General features: G+C 45.4%; 2 protein-coding genes across 3 annotated transcripts; both read left to right on the forward strand.

The window, feature by feature from the left end:
- Window positions 1-1,727: 1,727 nt before the first annotated feature.
- LOC309347015 (C-type natriuretic peptide 1-like) lies at window positions 1,728-6,449 on the forward strand. 2 transcript variants are annotated; one of them, XM_081871446.1, is made up of 3 exons: window positions 1,728-2,037; window positions 3,444-3,762; window positions 5,464-6,449. In XM_081871446.1, exons 1-2 carry the CDS (start codon window positions 1,945-1,947, stop codon window positions 3,741-3,743), a joined length of 393 nt encoding a protein of 130 aa, XP_081727572.1. In that variant the 5' UTR covers window positions 1,728-1,944; the 3' UTR covers window positions 3,744-3,762; window positions 5,464-6,449. The 2 variants fall into 2 exon arrangements, with proteins under 2 accessions (XP_081727572.1, XP_081727571.1); XM_081871445.1 differs by having other exon boundaries at window positions 1,730-2,037; window positions 3,444-3,758; window positions 5,464-6,447.
- A 5,525-nt stretch (window positions 6,450-11,974) lies between these two features.
- LOC309346322 (natriuretic peptides B-like) lies at window positions 11,975-16,881 on the forward strand. The gene is made up of 3 exons (XM_081869945.1): window positions 11,975-12,315; window positions 15,779-16,070; window positions 16,583-16,881. The coding sequence occupies exons 1-3, from the start codon at window positions 12,193-12,195 to the stop codon at window positions 16,606-16,608; spliced, it is 441 nt and encodes a 146-aa protein (XP_081726071.1). The 5' UTR covers window positions 11,975-12,192; the 3' UTR covers window positions 16,609-16,881.
- The last annotated feature ends 870 nt before the right edge of the window (window positions 16,882-17,751 follow it).

A 17,751-nucleotide genomic window follows, 5' to 3' on the forward strand; every position in this document is an offset into this window, starting at 1 on the left:
CAAGGGCCTTGCCCAGCCCTGCCTGTGGAGATCTTGCAGGGTTCCTTTTACTGGATATTGAACTGTAAGCTTCTTGGGGGCAGAGACCTCCCGTTTGAAGATGACGTTACTCTGTAAAGAACCCAAACTGGCTGATAGGAACAATAAATAAAGCAGCGGTCGTTATTTCTCTTTGTGAACAGACAGGAATCGTTCAGCTGAGAACCCTGTTGACTTCCTTCCCTCCTTTCTTTAGAAGTTATAATAACTGGCTCTGAGCTTCCCTTATCGAAAGGTGTTTCAGATCTCCCTTCGGAACCTGGGAAGCCTGACACAGAGTCAGGCCCTTCCAGCTGAGCATTCTACACAAGGGCAAGCAGAGCACCTGCTGCTCAGTGGAAGTATACCTGCTTGGCGTGCAGAAGGTCCCAAATTCAGTGCCCAATGGCATCTGCAGGTACAGCGGAATGCATCTCCTCCAAGTGTCCCAATCTTCCAGGGACAGTCCCGAAATTACAGAAGCCGTCCCAGTTTCTGATTTGATCCCAGAATAATAAAATCCCCGCACCGAATGAAAGAAACTTTGAAGCTGGCGTACGAAGCCCTTCCTGTAATTCCAAAGGAAAAGGTCAGCAAGTGACTTCGGATTCTTTCCTTGCAATGCTTTAGCAGCCAGCTATTTCTCAGGGAATGTGGGGGATGTTTGTTCCTTTATTATTGTAAACGGAGCCTTACACTGCCTACTCAGAAGTAAGCCTCACTGTCTTCAATGGAGCTTACTCCCAGGTGACTGCGTAAAGACTGGACTGCAATCCTAAGCATTTTTACTCAGAAAGTTCAATAGGATTTACTTTCTGGTAGGTTCCTGATCCTTCTCACCGTTCCATTATTATTATTATTATTATTGTTGTTGTTGTTATTACAGTGGTACCTCAGGTTACAAAAGCTTCAGGTTACATACGCTTCAGGTTACAGACTCCGCTAACCCAGAAATATTACCTTGGGTTAAGAAATTTGCTTCAGGATGACAAAAGAAATCGTGCTCTGGCGGCACGGAGGCAGCGGGAGGCCCCATAAGCTAAAGTGGTGCTTCAGGTTAAGAACAGTTTCAGGTTAAGAACGGACGTCCAGAACTAATTAAGTACTTAACCCAAGGTTAAGTCCCTAACAGGGACTCTAAGCAGTTTGCAGCTAAAAAATTATTTCACTCCATTTATCTGTGGAAGGTGTTGCACACAATCCTTTCCCTTACACATTTCTTTTCTTTACAACAACCCTGTGAGGTAGGCTAGGCGGAGAGGATGTAATTGCTCACGGTAACCGAAGTAGATGTGTATGTGAGGTTCATGTGTGCGGTGAGATCAAGTGCAAGAGAAGCTTCCTGATCAGAGAAATGTTTGAGGGTAGGGGAATGTCCTCTGCCTGAAACCCTGAAGGACGGCTGCTGCCGGTTTGTGTAGACAATACTGAGCTAAGATGGACCAGTGTATAAGTCAGCATAAGTCAACTTCCTGTTTTCCTTTGGGGCTATTTCTCCGCAGGCTTTCTATATATTACATGTTCTACTGGAGTATGCTAACAGCAGTAGTAACTTTGCTGCTGCCTGCCGGCAGAGAATTGAACAAAACTGACAGGTGGAGGTGTCCGGAGGCGAAAAAGCAGAGATGATTTCCAGCTCAAGATCGTAAGCAAAATTCCTCTTTTTGTTACTGGCTGATACCTGCCGAGGGAGAGAGAGAAAAAGAGTGCATTAGCAAAGATGCTTTGCAAACTCCCCTCCTCCCTGACAAGGGATGAGATGCACTCAAGCCAATCCTTGGGCATCTTCCAGGAGCTCAGCGGTCGACCTGGGGAGGGGTCAAGGGAGATATAAAAGCTAGGCAGAGAACCAGTTGGCTCACCTTGCCGCAGGGGAAAGGCTCAGGGGATCCAGCTAGGAGTGGAGGCAAGGCAGCCACACAGAGGATGAACCCCAAAGTTATGTACTCCCGCTGGGTCTTGCTGCTGCTGCTTTTTGCTCACCAACAAGGAAGAGCCAAGCCAGTGACCAATGTCCAGGTAAGTGGAGAGGGTAATGGATGGGGTCAGAAGGATCTGGTTGCATTTCAAAGAGATCCAAACCAGAGCCACACTTCCCAAAGCAATTTGTGAACTGAAAAACAGCCTTTGAAACTTGCACTGACTGCTCTGAATTTTGCAATGCAACTTCTCCAGCTGGGTAATGGGCATCAATAAATGTTTGTGCTAGGGTAAAGCAAGCACATAGAAATGCATAGATTTCTTGAGAGAGAGAGAGAGAGAGAGAGCATAGAGAAATGAAAGAGATATTGCAAAAAAATGTGCACATTAGGCAAAATTGCAAAGGTTTTATTTTATTGAAAATACTTCATTGCAGAGGAGATTATGGTTAGGGGCTGGTTTGGGAGCAGTGGTTAGAGTGTGAGACCAGGGTTCAAATTCCCCCACTCAGCCACGAAGCTCACTGGGTGTGACCTAGGGCCAGTTGCTGTATCTCAGCCTGCCCTACCTCACAGGGTTGCTGTGAGGATAAAATGGGGAGGAGGGGACCCACCATAGCTGTCAACATTTCCCTTGTTTTAAGGGAAATTCCCTTATTCCAAATAGGATTCCTCACAAGAAAAGGGAAAAGTTGACAGCTATGGGACGGACGGATGCCACCCCAGGCTCCTCAGAAGAATGGTAGGATAAAAATGCAGCAAATAAATACAGATTATTAGTGATAAGTTTTCAAGTGTAATTCGTTTTTAGTTTTGGTTGTTGTTTTATTCATTGCAAACTAATGTTGAGCGCTGAACTTTAGATGGGAGGAATGAGAAATCGAAAATGACGGATCTGTCCCATCTTTAGGTAAGAGGAAGGAACAGCCCCCAGAAAAAAGCCAAGTGGGGTTTTCCAGTGGAATGAAGGGAAGAGGCTCTTTGGGGGTATAAAGACTCACCTGGACCGAAGTTGGAGGTGATGCAAAAAGGGGGGGAGCCACCCCAATAGTTAGAAGCAAGTCAAATTTTATAGGCGTCAGCTTGCAGGGAAGGGGGGAAGCAGAGAGGGTGAGAGGAGGGGGTGGTCTTGGCTTTGCTGGTGCTTATTTTGTTTCTTTTGTTTGCTGGTTCTTATTTTGTTTCACCCCACGACGGGGTGAGCTCCTTTTGCTCGGTCCCAGCTCCTGCCAACCTGGCAGTTCAAAGGCACGTCGAAGTGCAAGTAGATAAATAGGTACCGCTCCGGTGGGAAGGTAAACGGCGTTTGTGCTCTGCTCTGGTTCACCAGAAGCGGCTTAGTCATGCTGGCCACATGACCTGGAAGCTGTACGCCGGCTCCCTCGGCCAATAAAGCAAGATGAGCGCCGCAACCCCAGAGTCGGTCACGACTGGACCTAATGGTCAGGGGTCCCTTTACCTATTTTGTTTCCCTTCCTTCTCCCCACACCCTTCTGTATTTTTCAGACCCTGTCTAAGTGGTTAGAGGAGGACCTCGAACAGCCAGCAGGGTCTGAGGAAACAGAGCAGGACCAAGATGAGACCCTCCTAACCGGAGGAGCCTTGGAACAACAGGGTGCTTTGCTGCCATGGGCCAGGAGACCCCAGGAAGGGGTGCCCCTCTCAGAAAGCAATTTCCAGAGGCTCTTCAATGATCTCCTGGGCTCCTCCCGGAGGTATCGGGGAAGGAGCAAAAAGGGCCTTTCGAGAGGATGCTTCGGGGTCAAGCTGGACCGGATCGGGGCTCTGAGTGGGCTGGGGTGCTGAAAGGCAGTCCGGCAGGTAAGTGTCCACAACCAGAAGATTCTGGCCTGGTTGCGTCAAAACTGGATGGTTGCAATGCGCTCCACATAGGGCTTCCTTTGCACGTGAACCGGAAGCCGCAGTCCGTGCAGAATTCTGCAGCACAATTGCACACAATAGCTGTGCTCAGGATCTGCTACTGGGCCAAGTTCAAGGTGTTACTATTAGTATATAAAGCCCTTAACAGCTTGACCAGTTTACCTGTGAGAACACCTCACCCCCCCCCCAAATATGCCCACTCGATTGCTTTGATCGGCGGAACTGGCACTACCAAAGGTGCCACAGAATCCCTGTTCTGCATTTGTAAGAAGTCCATCCTTCAGTGTGGCAGCAGCACCTTTGGAACTCCCTGCCTATTGACTTCAGACAGCTGCCTTCACTGAACTCTTTTTGGTGTCTGCCAAAAACCGATAAGCCCGGCCGGATGTTTAAAAAGTCGGTGTGAGTTTTGATCTGTTTCTAATCTTCTTCTTTTTTAGCTTTTCGAAAGTGGTTGATCTTTCTTACTGATAATCTTATTATCTTCTTTTGTAAACCTCTTTGAGGTTTTTGTTTTACAAACAAGTGGTGTATAGGTTTTATGAAATATATATATATATATATATATATATATATATATATATATATTTCCAGGCAGGAGTTTCATGGGGTTCATAGAGGTTGGGCAGCCATCTCTCAGGGATGGTAGACCATCAGAGCCTTAGACATTCTCCCTGACACAGGGTCTGCCAACCTTACTTGTAGCCTGGTTCCAATACCGAGAAATGGTTCTGGGCACCAGAATGCAACCAGCTCTTTGGGCTACAACATAATGTCCCTCCCCCAATCCAGGACTCAGGGAGGGGGATTCTGTGAGCACCAAGGAAGTCTCCTAAAAGAACAGAGGATGCTATAAAAGGTGCTAGTCCTCATGGTTCTGTGTGATTTACCATATTTTTCGCTCTATAAGGCACACCAGACCACAAGACGCACCTAGTTTTTGGAGGAGAAAAACAAGGAAAAAAATATTCTGAATCTCAGAAGCCAGAACAGCAAGAGGGATCGCTGCGCAGCGAAAGCAGTGATCCCGCTTGCTGTTCTGGCTTCTGGGATAGCTGCACAGCCTGCATTCGCTCCATAAGATGCACACACATTTCCCCTTACTTTTTAGGAGGGAAAAAGTGAGTCTTATAGAGCAAAAAATATGGTAAATGAAAACGAAGGAAGCTGCCTTCTACTGAGCTTTGGTCCATCTAGCTCAGTACTGCCAACCCTGACTGGCAGCGGCACTCCCGGGTTTCAGGCAAGGGATGTCTCCAGCGTTACCTGGAGACGCCGTTGAGGATCGAACCTGAGACCTTCTGCATGCAAAGCAGGTGTTCTGCCACTGAGCTTTGACGCTTCCCCGCAGGGACCTCGTGGGCAACCTCTGCCCTAATACACACCCAGCTCTTTAGGCAGCACTTGCGATCTGCATTTCTTACATTAAAAATAATATTCCTTGGGGGAGGGAATCGACCAATCCAATTAAATTGGGGCGCCTACTCTTCCACTTGCAGGAAAAGGTTTTCAGCCAATTAACCTTGCCAAGGAAGGCAGCTGAGCATGACAGACGTGTTGAGCTTCCTCTCTCGTAGGGCTGTTCCAGAGAGAGGCTGTTTCAGAACATGATGTATTTTCGTTTCCCTGTCTTCTCCCCCGGCAGGACCCATCGCCGGCAGGACCCATCGCCTCCCAGAGAGACAACCAACACCCTCATTCATCGCCAAGGCACCCCCACCTTCAAGCAAAAACCTTCACACCTCCTGCCTCTGCCTAACTCCCTAGTGCGATTCGATCTGTCCGGACTCATTCCCCCACGCACTCGAAGCCGCTTTCTTCCCCCACATACAAGTCATGTTTAAACTGCTGCCTTCGTGACCAGAAGTGGTTAACTTTCTTCTTTAAGAGTTAGCCAGATTCAGGGAAGATGACGGCAGCGCCCGTTAACTACGATAGCAAAACAGAGACTCCAAGGACAGGAGCAGTATACCCTGAATACCAAACCCTAGAGGGGAAACAACAGCTGAAGGGAGGCTATATGAGAAGCATCCTGCTAGCAGGCCAATCTGGTCCAGGATCCTGTTTTCTCAGTGGCCAATCAGATGCTTACGGGAGCAGGACATGGACGCAGTTTGGGATTCCCACTTGTGATTCTGACAGGGGAGGTAGAACACCTAACCATCATGGCTATTAGCCATTGATACCCTTCTCCTGGGACGCAGGTGGCACTGTGGGTTAAAGCACAGAGCCTAGGGCTTCCCGATTGGAAGGTCGGCGGTTCGAATCCCCGTGACGGGGTGAGCTCCCATTGCTCGGTTCCTGCTCCTGCCAACCTAGCAGTTCAAAAGCACGAAGTGCAAGTAGATAAATAGGTACCACTCCAGCAGGAAGGTAAACGGCATTTCCGTGTGCTGCTCTGGTTCGCCAGAAGCGGCTTAGTCATGCTGGCCACATGACCCGGAAGCTGTACGCCGGCTCCCTCGGCCAATAAAGCAAGATGAGCGCCGCAACCCCAGAGTCATCCTTGACTGGACCTAATGGTCAGGGGCATAGCTGTCAACGTTTCCCTTTTTTAAAAGGGAAATTCCCTTATTCCGAATAGGATTCCTCGCAAGAAAAGGGAAAAGTTGACAGCTATGGTCACAGGTCCTTTTACCTTTACCTTTATACCCTTCTCCTCCATGAATTTCATAGAATCTTAGAGTTCGAGGGGGGCCTAAAGGACATCTAGTCTAACCTCCTGCAATGCAGGAATCACGGCCCAAGAATCCCTGATGGCCATTCAGCCTCTGCTTAAAAGCCTCCAAGGAAGGAGAGCATCACCTCCTGGGGGAGTCCACTCTGCTGTCCAAACAGCTCTTACTGTCAGAAAATTACCGTATTACTGATGTTTGGTCAGATTCTTCTTTCTTGTAACTTGGATCCATGGGTTCGAGTCCTACCGTCCAGAGCAGCAGAAAACAAGCTTGCTCCATCTTCCAATTTGCCTAATCCTCTTTGAAAGCCACCTAAGTGGGCTCATCATCATCTTTCTTTGAGTGTGGCCTTCCCTAAAAAAAGGAGTTTAGCATTCCCACAGGTGGAAAACAGGAGGCCTGGCTAGTTGGTACTTTGGACCGGCCCAGCATAGGCAGTTCTTCTCAGAGGTGGGCAGGTGTGAGTGAGTCAATCCAGAAAAAAACTCGCAGAATATCTGAGGCTCAGCTTTCTCCCATTAAACATTACTTCATCCATCCAGAGCCTTCGGGCACTGAGGGAACCAGAGAAATCAGATCGCGGTCCTCACACCCACATCTCCAGTCAGTGCTCTCTCATTCGTGGCAAAGGTGTGTATCTACAATAAATCCTATCTAGCTTTCGTTCCGTGTCTTGTTCATGTGCAAAATTCTGCATGCGGACAGTTGTCGAAATAAACTGGTTTTCATAATTGGTCCGATTCATTTCCAATATGCTGTGTGTGTGTGTGTGTGTGTGTGTGTGTGTGTGTGTAAAAAAGAACGCAATTTATTTCTTCCAACTCTCGTTTAGAATATGGCTCTCAGACTTGGAAAAGACCCTGAAAATAGACTGCAGAGTGTCCCTGTTTGGGGGAAAATTAGGGGGAGGGTTGGATCCTGCGCTAGTCCTCCTCATCTTGAGAAAGCCAAGGTGTTGGAGTGGTTAAGATTGTCCGACTAGGGCCTGCGAGACCAGAGTTCGAATCCCCACTCAGGCATGAAGCTTACAGGGACACCTTGGGCCAGTCACTGCCTTTCAGCTTAACCTACCTCCCAGGGTTGTTGTGAGGATTAAATGGTGGTGGGGGGGGGACCCATGTATACCAGTCTGAACTCTTTGGAGAAAAAAGTGGAATATCAACCAATCATACAAACAAACTTGGCTGGATACAACCCAGAAGGAGAGCCCTAAATCTGGATCAGGCCATCATCCTCCTCTCACCGGATACTTCAATGGGAAGCCCCACAAGCAGGTAAACTGGTGAATCCAATCGCTGGGCAATTAAACTTGACCTTAACCACACAGGGTCCAGAGTTATGAGAAGGCAGGAGAATGTCAATGTTTGCAAGGGGGCCTTTGGTTTTGCAAAAAGAAATATGACAGGGGCAGATCTCCTGCGTAGGTGTGGATGTTGTCTCCTGGTGCTCAAATCAACGCACGGGGGTGTTTGCACAGCGAAGGAACTGTCATGTAGAGGCCCTCAGCTCAGCTAAAATGAAAACTGCCGGTATGGGCTTCCAACAACACACAGAGGCACAAGAAGATTTTGACACTCGCATTAATGCAGAATGTTTAATGATTTGGGCAGGCGAGGGAAAAGAGCAGAGTGTTCCTGCTGCCAAAGAAATGACGAGGAAGGGAATATGGCCAGGGGCGAGTCCTGGAGCATTGGGTCTCTGTGTCAGCGCAAGCATAAAATGAAATATTTTTTCATGGGCAGCCAGGATTTGTCGCCAAGCTCACAAGAATCCCAAAGTTCTCTCAAGCCGGCTGTGGACTATTTGCAAGAGAAAGGGCAGGATGCAAATCAGGAGAAAGAGTGAACAGACAGAGAAAATTATGCCCATTTTACAGGTGGCAAGTAGAGGCTGAGGTCTAGCAGTTTGCCTAAGGGTTCTAGAAACCTCAGCGAGAGAAAGGGAAGGATACAAAAGAAGCGGTAGAAAGAATGAACAGACAGATGCAATTATGCTAGGGCTGCCATATGTCTGGATTTCCCCAGACATTACCGGGATTTCAAAGGCAGAAATGACAGGGGGGGGGATTTCTGAAATGTGGCATTTTTTCCTGGATCTTAGGCAAGTCAATCGAAAAATGGTTTTTTTGGCGTTTTTGTAAAAGAAGAAAGCTCAACAACTTTTGGGGTGTCCTGGTTTTTACTTCTTGAAATATGGCAACCCTAAATTATGCCCATTTTACAGGTGGCAAGTAGAGGCTAAGGACTAGCAACATACCATAAGGTTTTTAGAAATGGTTGTTTATATTCTTCTAAGGGGTGGGGAAGTTGTGGTCCTTCAGATCTTGCTGCATTCCAAGTCCCATCATCCCTGACCATCGGCTGGGAGAGGAACCCAACATCTTGTGGAGAGCTACAGGTTCCTTAGCATAGCATAGCACTGTAGAGTTGGAAGGGACCCTGAGGATCATCTAGTCCAACCCCCTGCAATGCAGGAATATGCAGCTGGTCCATACAGGGATCGAACCTGCAACCTTGGCGTTATCAGCACCATGGTCTAACCAACTGAGCTATCCAGGCTCCTAGACCTTGCCCACATCATAGATACTAGATCATAGAATTGTAGAGTTGGAAAATGATATACCGGTCATATTCTAAAATGTAAAACAGTAAAATTTAATAAAAATTATGGGAGGGGATTCTAAATGGGGGGGGGGTGGACAGCTTACATCACAAAGCAATCCTTTCATGCACACGCAAAGTAATGTATTTTCTCTCGCATTAAGGGCCGCAGCTAATTAAACGCGCCTGCCCATTCCCGTCCTGGGCAAAAGTGTTTGTTCCAATTAGCATATAAATGATAACAGCCGCCCTTTGAAGTGAGCCCAGCGTGGGAGATGAAGGGTCTTCCATCACCAAGAGGGGTGGGGGGCTGTTTCCCCCCAGATGGGAGCAGGTGGAGGAAAGCAGAGTTGCGCTGGTCTATGACCTGAGCTGTGAAACCTTGTTTCCCAACCGGTGCCAAGTAGATTTGCAAAAGGCGATTTCACAGCATGGGCCAGGTTTTTGCAAAATATGCAAAATTAAAAGTGCACAGAGATCATAGAATCATAGAATCCTAGAGTTGGAAGAGACCACAAGGGCCATCGAGTCCAACCCCCTGCCAAGCAGGAAACACCATCAGAGCACTCCTGACATATGGTTGTCAAGCCTCTGCTTAAAGACCTCCAAAGAAGGAGACTCCACCACACTCCTTGGCAGCAAATTCCACTGTCAAACAGCTCTTACTGTCAGGAAGTTCTTCCTAATGTTTAGGTGGAATCTTTTTTCTTGTAGTTTGGATCCATTGCTCCGTGTCCGCTTCTCTGGAGCAGCAGAAAACAACGAGATAACGTTGCAGGAGAAGGTTCTGATCCCAGCAGATACCCAGGCCTTAATCAAAGCATTCTAAAATAGCTAAACCACTCTATTTATGTATTTATCTCATGTCTACAATTGAGGTGATGTGCATCGGTTCCATCTAGTTCAGCACTGCCAACACTGGTTGGCAGCCAGGGCCAGATTTAGGTTTGGTGAGGCCCTAAGCTACTGAAGGTAATGGGGCCCTTGATATGTCCAGCTGTCCTTTGTCAACAACAAATTGTCACTGTTTTTTTGTGTTGAATATATGCTATATGTCATTTATGGACCTAATGGGTATCTAAAGCCATTTGTACATGTTGCCATGCAACCAGAATGTAGGCACCCTATATATAGAAATGAGCAAACCAGTGATATTTTAGGGAGCAGGCTAGCAGGAGGGGCCCATTATTTACATCACAGGAGCCTACACAACACAAAACACTGTTGCTGTATGTAGGTTTTATTTTATTTGTTTTTTATGTTATATTTTGGAAATGTACATCCAGTTTTTTCTTCCTTTAATTTTTTTTTGGGGGGGGGGGGCAAGAGGGTGGGGCCCTAAGCTATATCTTGTTTAGCTTATACGTAAATCCGACACGGCTGGGGCAGTTCTCTCCAAGGTCAGGTGATATTCCCAGCCCTCTTAATAAATAATTTTATTTATTAAAATTATTTAATAAATAGTTGTTTATTTCCTTGACATTTGATGGGAGGTATTGCCACAGGGCGGGTGCCACTACCGAGAAGGCCCTCTGTCTGGTTCCCTGTAACCTGACTTCTCGCAATGAGGGAACCGCCAGAAGGCCCTTGATGCTGGATCTCAGTGTCCAGGCTGAATGATGGGGGTGGAGACGCTCCTTCAGGTATACAGGACCAAGGCAATTTAGGGCTTTAAAGGTGAGCACTAACACTTTGAATTGTGATCGGAAACGTACTGGTTTACATTACCCTCCAACTTATTCCTCCATTTCTCAATAAAGGCATTATCTTGTTGTATGCCTTTCCTGGTTCTCACCATGTTGTTGTTTAGTCGTTTAGTCATGTCCGACTCTTCGTGACCCCCTGGACCAGAGCACGCCAGGCACTCCTGTCTTCCACTGTCTCCCGCAGTTTGGTCAAACTCATGTTGGAAGCTTCAAGAACACTGTCCAACCATCTTGTCCTCTGTCATCCCCTTCTCCTTGTGCCCTCCATCTTTCCCAACATCAGGGTCTTTTCCAGGGAGTCTCCTCTTCTCATGAGGTGGCCAAAGTCTTGGAGCCTCAGCTTCAGGATCTGTCCTTCCAGTGAGCACTCAGGGCTGATTTACTTCGGAATGGAGAGGTTTGATCTTCTTGCAGTCTATGGGACTCTCAAGAGTCTCCTCCAGCACCATAATTCAAAAGCATCAATCCTTTGGCAATCAGCCTTCTTTATGGTCCAGCTCTCGCTTCCATACATCACTACTGGAAAAACCATGGCTTTAACTATACGGACCTTTGTTGGCAAGGTGATGTCTCTGTTTTTTAAGATGCTGTCTAGGTTTGTCATTGCTTTTCTCCCAAGAAGCAGGCGTCTTTTAATTTCATGACTGCTGTCACCATCTGCAGTGATCATGGAGCCCAAGAAAGTAAAACCTCTCACTGCCTCCATTTCTTCCCCTTCTATTTGCCAGGAGGTGATGGGACCAGGGGCCATGATCTTTGTTTTTTTGATACTGAGCTTCAAACCATATTTATATATAAGCTTAGCCATGCATACCATGTCCTAGACTTTAGTTATCTCATGGAGGGTGTTATCTCATTGCACCCTCCAATTAGGACAAATAATAATTCTGGTAGCAGTTATAGAGCTGTTACGTTAATCCCCTGCCCCAGTTCCTTTAAGATATCCAAGTTGTAAAATCGGATGATTTGTGGGCAAAGTACAGCCAGCTATTAACCCCAGTTTCCCTATCGTCGCGGAGTTGCCTAATTTGGGGATGCACCCGTAGCATAAGTCGTGGCCCTGCATTTGCCTCTAAGAAAGAAGAAAAGACATTTCTGCTGGTCCGCGGCCGTGAACGGTTTGGCGGCTCAAGAAAGCGTCTATAATTGCTCTGTTCAAAGCAGGGTGGAGGCAGAATGTGTCATTTCCGAAAGACTCAGCACCGCTGGCTGGAACCAGTTCCCTTATCAGAGCCAAGTGGCTCAGCTCGCTGGGGTCCAGGCCGGCTGGAAGCAGCAAGGAGCCATCCTCCGAAGGGGCTTATAAAGAAAGGCTCCCTGGGTCTGCAAAGAAGTGTTTTGCATCCCCAGCCAAAGCTACGAGACCTCAGAGGCCTGAAGAGAAGCAGGGATGATGGATGCTGTGGCCTGGTGTCGCTGGTCCTCTGTGCTCTTGGTGTTCGCCCAAGCAGGCCTGGGTTCGAGTCATCCTGTGGCCTGGAGTCCTTCCAGCGAAGAACTGCGGTCCTTTCAGGTGAGGAAGGAGGGGGCAGGTCAGAGGTGGGGTGTGTGTGTGTGTGTGTGTGTGTGTGTGTGTGTGTGTGTTGGGAAGTCAGTTTGGTTGTTGTTTTTTTAATTTTTAATTTTTTTTTTACCAACAACCAAAACACAGTTGAAACAAACAGTGAAAACCCCCAGGCAGCTGATACATTGGGTATACATAATCAATAATAACATATTCAAATAAACCATATGTACAATTCTACATACATTAACACTCCTCCATCCACAAGGTTTATTTAACTTTTAACATTTTAATTGCCCCAAATTGTTCAGACCTACCCAAATAATTCAATATCTTCTCAAACCAATCCTCCTCCTTCTCACTGACCTTAAACCCTTTCATTTTATGTATCTTCACAGTTAGATATTCTAAGATTATAATATTTTTCCATTTTTCCCTCCATTGGTTCACCCCTAGCTCTTCTGCATTTTTCCAATTACTTGCTATAACCTGTCTGGCTGCAATTACCATCAATTTTACCCATTTATATTCCTCTGTTGTTTCTAACTCGGTGCAGTTTGGTGGTGGTTGTTGTTGTTGTTTAGTCGTTGAGTCATGTCCAACTCTTCATGACCCCATGGACCAGAGCACGCCAGGCACTCCTGTCTTCCACTGCCTCCCGCAGTTTGGTAAAAATCATGTTGGTTCAGTTTGATTAGGAAGTACCTAATTCACACTTGCAGAAATTTATCCAATTGATCAAACTTAGAACTCACCCAAAGGCAAATTGAAATCCAACTATCCTTCAAAATTTAATCGTTATTCGGTTATATTTGTAGATCTCAGAGCAGCATTCAAATGCAAGATTAAAAACGCAGAATGCATAATGAAAACAAGACAAACCATTAACCCTCCAGCCCCTCCCACAAGTTTTTTTTTTACTCTTCTGAATTTTGCAACAAGCTTCTCAAACGAGCTCCAAAATGCTCATCGTGGTGAAAATAATGTAAGAGCCAAGTTCGAATCCCCATGGCTCCATGAAGCTTGCTGGGTGACCTTGGGCCATTCATCATTTTTTAGTCTGACCTACCTCACAGGGTTGTTGTGAGGGTAAAATGGGGGCAAGGAGGAGAACCACGTACTCCACCTTGAGATCATTGGAGAATAAAGATGGATTATAAATGTAATAAATAAATGAAATGAAATGTTTTACAGGGGGGGGGGGTAGTGCTAGCAAAGAATGATGATTAATGGATTCTATCCCACTCAGTCCCTTTAGCTGCGATTCTTGCATTGTAGGAGTTTGAGCTAAATGACCCTTATGGTCCTTTGCAACAGCACAATTCTAAGATTCCTACTCAGAGGAACCCCACTGGAATTAATGGACCTATGTCAGTCTTCTCCATTACCTTCAATGGGTCTGTTCTGAGTCAGACTAGCATTAGATGCAACCAAAGAGAATGATAATTTGAACTTGTTAGCTGCTCGTGAGCAGAAAAAGATCTTCGCAGCTCGACCAACGTGCATTGCAGGAATCAAAAGCATTACATATAGTGGGGGTGGTAAATTTTGGAGAGAAGAGAGAAGGGAACTGGCATCTCCAATTTTTATTTTGAAATTTTTTTTTACAGTGGTACCTTGGTTCTCAAACTTAATCCGTTCCGGAAGTTCGTTCCAAAACCAAAGCGTTCCAAAACCAAGGCACGCTTTCCCATAGAAAGTAATGCAAAACAGATTAATCCGTTCCAGACTTTTAAAAACAACCACTAAAACAGCAATTTAACATGAATTTTACTATCTAACGAGACCATGGATCCATAAAATGAAAGCAATAATCAAAGTACTGTACTATAAAATAAGACAGTATTGTAGATTATTAAAAATATATATATATTTTTCTTACCTGCACTGATGATGGTCATTGTTTGGATGGGGGGCTTTTATCCATTTTTGCAGTCACACAATCAATCAGTAGCTGAACTGGGTTCCACACAGTCAGAGAAACAAATTAACTGAAAAAGCCTCAAAAAGAAAAACATAAAATAAATAGCAAAAATAAAAGCGCCAAACTTAATCCACTCTGGAAGTCCGTTTGATTTCCAACATGATCGAAAACCAAGGCACAGCTTCTGATTAGTGCAGGAAACAATAGCTGACAGTCGCATTGGACATTCGGCTTCTGAAAAATGTTCAAAAACCGGAACACTTACTTCCAGGTTTTCGGCGTTTGAGAACCAAGGCGTTTGAGAACCAAGCTACCACTGTATATCCTAAAGGAGTCAAGAGGAAACTTCTGTTTGAAGGCTGAGGTGGAGTGAGGACTCTCAAGCCAAGATTCCCAGCTCCACATATTCTTCCGCAAATTCAAAATCTAGATCCTTCTGGTTCAAAATCTCTTTCTTCCCACCAGTTTCCCCAGCAGAAGACACTGTTCAGTTGAGATTTTGGAGAGAGGAAAATGCAGGTGTAAAAAGACGGCATTTAGCACACTAATATTTAACACCATGCCCTGAAAATCCATTAAAAATAACTAAGATCTTTAAAAAAAGACTTCACAGTCAAATTTTAAAAGGTGGCAATTCAAAGAAAAGTCAAAGCCATGTGCTAAAACTGGACCAGATTGTAAATTTTCTGTGTGAGTGTGTAAGAAAGAAAGCAGCAACTGCTTTGATATAATATTGATTGCTATGATGATCGCAGGAAGGACCATTTATCTCAGTGGCAGAGCAACTGCTTGGCATGCAGAAGGTCCCAAGTTCAAACCCCAGTGGGATCTTCAGGGAGGACTGGGGGTGTCCCCTGCCTGAAACCGTGCTGCTGCCAGCCAGTGCTGGTAATACACAGCTAGCTGGAGTCAATTGTCTGACTCAGTAGGAGGAAGCTTTCTAGGTCCTCACATTCTGAACTGAGTTTGTTTCTTGATATTCTTTTTTTAAAAAGTTTTTATTGTTAAAATAATTCAACATTAATACACACATATTGCAAATATACAAGCATACAAACATACATTTCATACAATCCTTAAAAATCTTCAAACATACCTACACTCAATCCCACAGATAATTCCTTTTCCCATCGCCATCCATCACCCCTCACCCCACCTTTGTGTTAGACTTCCAATCTACTCAATTGCAATTTCTTTCCACTTCTGTTACTTTCTTTCACACACCTTTAACCTAAATTCATGCTTCTTTTTCTATTACACATTGTTATCCATCTTATTAAGTATTTCAGTATTTAAAATGGAACTTGTTTATTCTAATAGGAGTTCTGATTTTTCGATATGGTTTTGCAAGTATCCTTTAAACACCTTCCAGTCCCTGTCTATTTTCTCTTTTGAGATCCTTCCAATTTCTCCCATTGTTTTGGATATATTGTAGTACTCCAATAATTTGGCAAGCCACTCCATTTTTGTCGGTATAATACCACTTTTCCAATTTTTCGCAATCAATATTCTAAACAGATATTCTGTTTCCATCCCCTCTGATTTTAGGACCTCCTGGAGCGCCTGAAGGAAAAATTTCCGGAAGGGGAATTGGAGGCTCCCATCTCGAGGTCTGACGAGGCAGATGACGGCTCTGACATTATGGACCTTGTTGATGCAGAAACCCTCTCTTCCAGCCAGCTCAGACTTCAGACTTCTCTTCACCCTGCAGAAATGGAGGACCACTGGATGAAATTCCTGGCTTCCCCAAAGCGGAGGAGATATTTCTCAGGATGCTTCGGCACCAGGCTTGAGCGGATCGGGACCCAGACAGGCCTTGGGTGCAATGTCTACAAAGCCCGTAGGTCTCTTTCTAAGGAATCTCGTTGTTGGATTGGGTGGGCATGCGGGATTCATTTATTTCACAAAACTCGCTTGCGAGAAATATTAGAATTAGCTGCTGAAAACAGTGCAGGCAACCTTCTGGGTCAAACTGAAACAATCTACTCTGTGCTCTGTCCAGGCAAGCAATAGGCAATTTTCAGAGTTTAAGGATGCCTTTCCAGGCAGGCAAAACTACTCAAGGAGGATGCAAGGCAGGGTTGGTTAGGGGGTGTGGCCTGTGAATAGGGGGTGTGGCCTGTGTAACCTCCCAAGGGCCAGACCAAGAATCCTGGAGGGCCACAAGGTTCCCCATCCCTGAGCATTTCATATGATCCAGCAGAGCTGTCCTTATATCACGCTCCTTTGTCAGAACGAACCCCGATAGAGAGGAATGAGCTTGGAAAGCAGCTACTCCTCATGAGTAATACTGCTCCTTTTAAGCAGAAGGGGAACCCTTAACTCAAAAGATCTTTCACTTTTTGTTTTTAGGTTCTTGGAGGAAACCCAGAAGTTGAAATCAGAAGAGGACCTCTTTGTCGGCTGCCCCAAAAGTTTGGAAAACAAAGGCCATAAAGTTTATATAGACTGTTAAATCTGTTTGAGAGCTCTCTGGACACAGTCCCTCTCAAGAATCATACCCCTTCCTATATAATATAAAACCCTGTATATTCTTATTGTATGGGCTCCTGCTACATTTGAAGCTTAGTGGTGTGCCACTGAGACCGTCTTTCGGCCTACTGGAACGGGGGCTTTGGTGCTGCAAAATCTGAATAAACGTTTTATAGAAATGGAGTGTTTTCACTGTGATGTAGCGATAGCAGAGAAATTTCACAATTTGCATTCATGAGCCTACATAATTTGCACACCCTAAACCCATATGCATGTGACCACAAGCTTTGAAATACACGTGCCTCTGAGACTTGCAAAACATTTCCCAACCCAAAAATAATAATAAATAAATAAAGTATGAGGAAAAACTTGTGTTAAAGTAAGGATCACCATACTTCTTTTGGGCTAAGGAGCACATTCAGAATTTTGAGGACATGTCGCGGATGCCAGTCACAAAATGGCTGCCAAGACAGTGGTGTGGCCTAACACAAAATGGCTGCCACGAGATGGAAAATAAAATGACCACAAAATGACGGGGGATCCTTTCCACTAGTGAGGAAAAGGTCCCTTCGTCAGTCACTGCTACATTTGTTCACAGAGAGAAGCTCATTCCCCCCTCTCCTCTGTTCAGAACAAAAAGGAGGGTGGGTGTCCGATCCTTTCTCCTTTTCAGAAATTTACTTTTTTTAATTGGCAAAGCATCGTCAGCTGACATTAAACAATAAAACCATTCCCTCGGCCCTAATGCACTTATATGCATTCATTAATACAGGCAGCCTATACGTCTAAATAGAAGTCCACTTATTGGGGTTGGTGATTATGAGATAGCAGTTCTGCCATAGAAAGGGAGATCTTCGCTTTCCTGTGGTTTACAGGAAAAACTATATAACGGTATAATTAGATTGATGTCATCAAAAGCATTCAATATATTCTTTATATATAAGAATTCAATGATAACATGGTCCAATCTTAGGGGTCAGGGAAAGCCTGGGCAAAAAGACAAGCCTTTGCAAGATATCAGATGTTGCAGATCAACAGTGCTTCGTGTC

The sequence above is a fragment of the Podarcis erhardii genome (genome assembly GCF_964252035.2).
Source record: "Podarcis erhardii genome assembly, chromosome: 7".
Classification (NCBI taxonomy): Eukaryota; Metazoa; Chordata; class Lepidosauria; order Squamata; family Lacertidae; genus Podarcis; species Podarcis erhardii.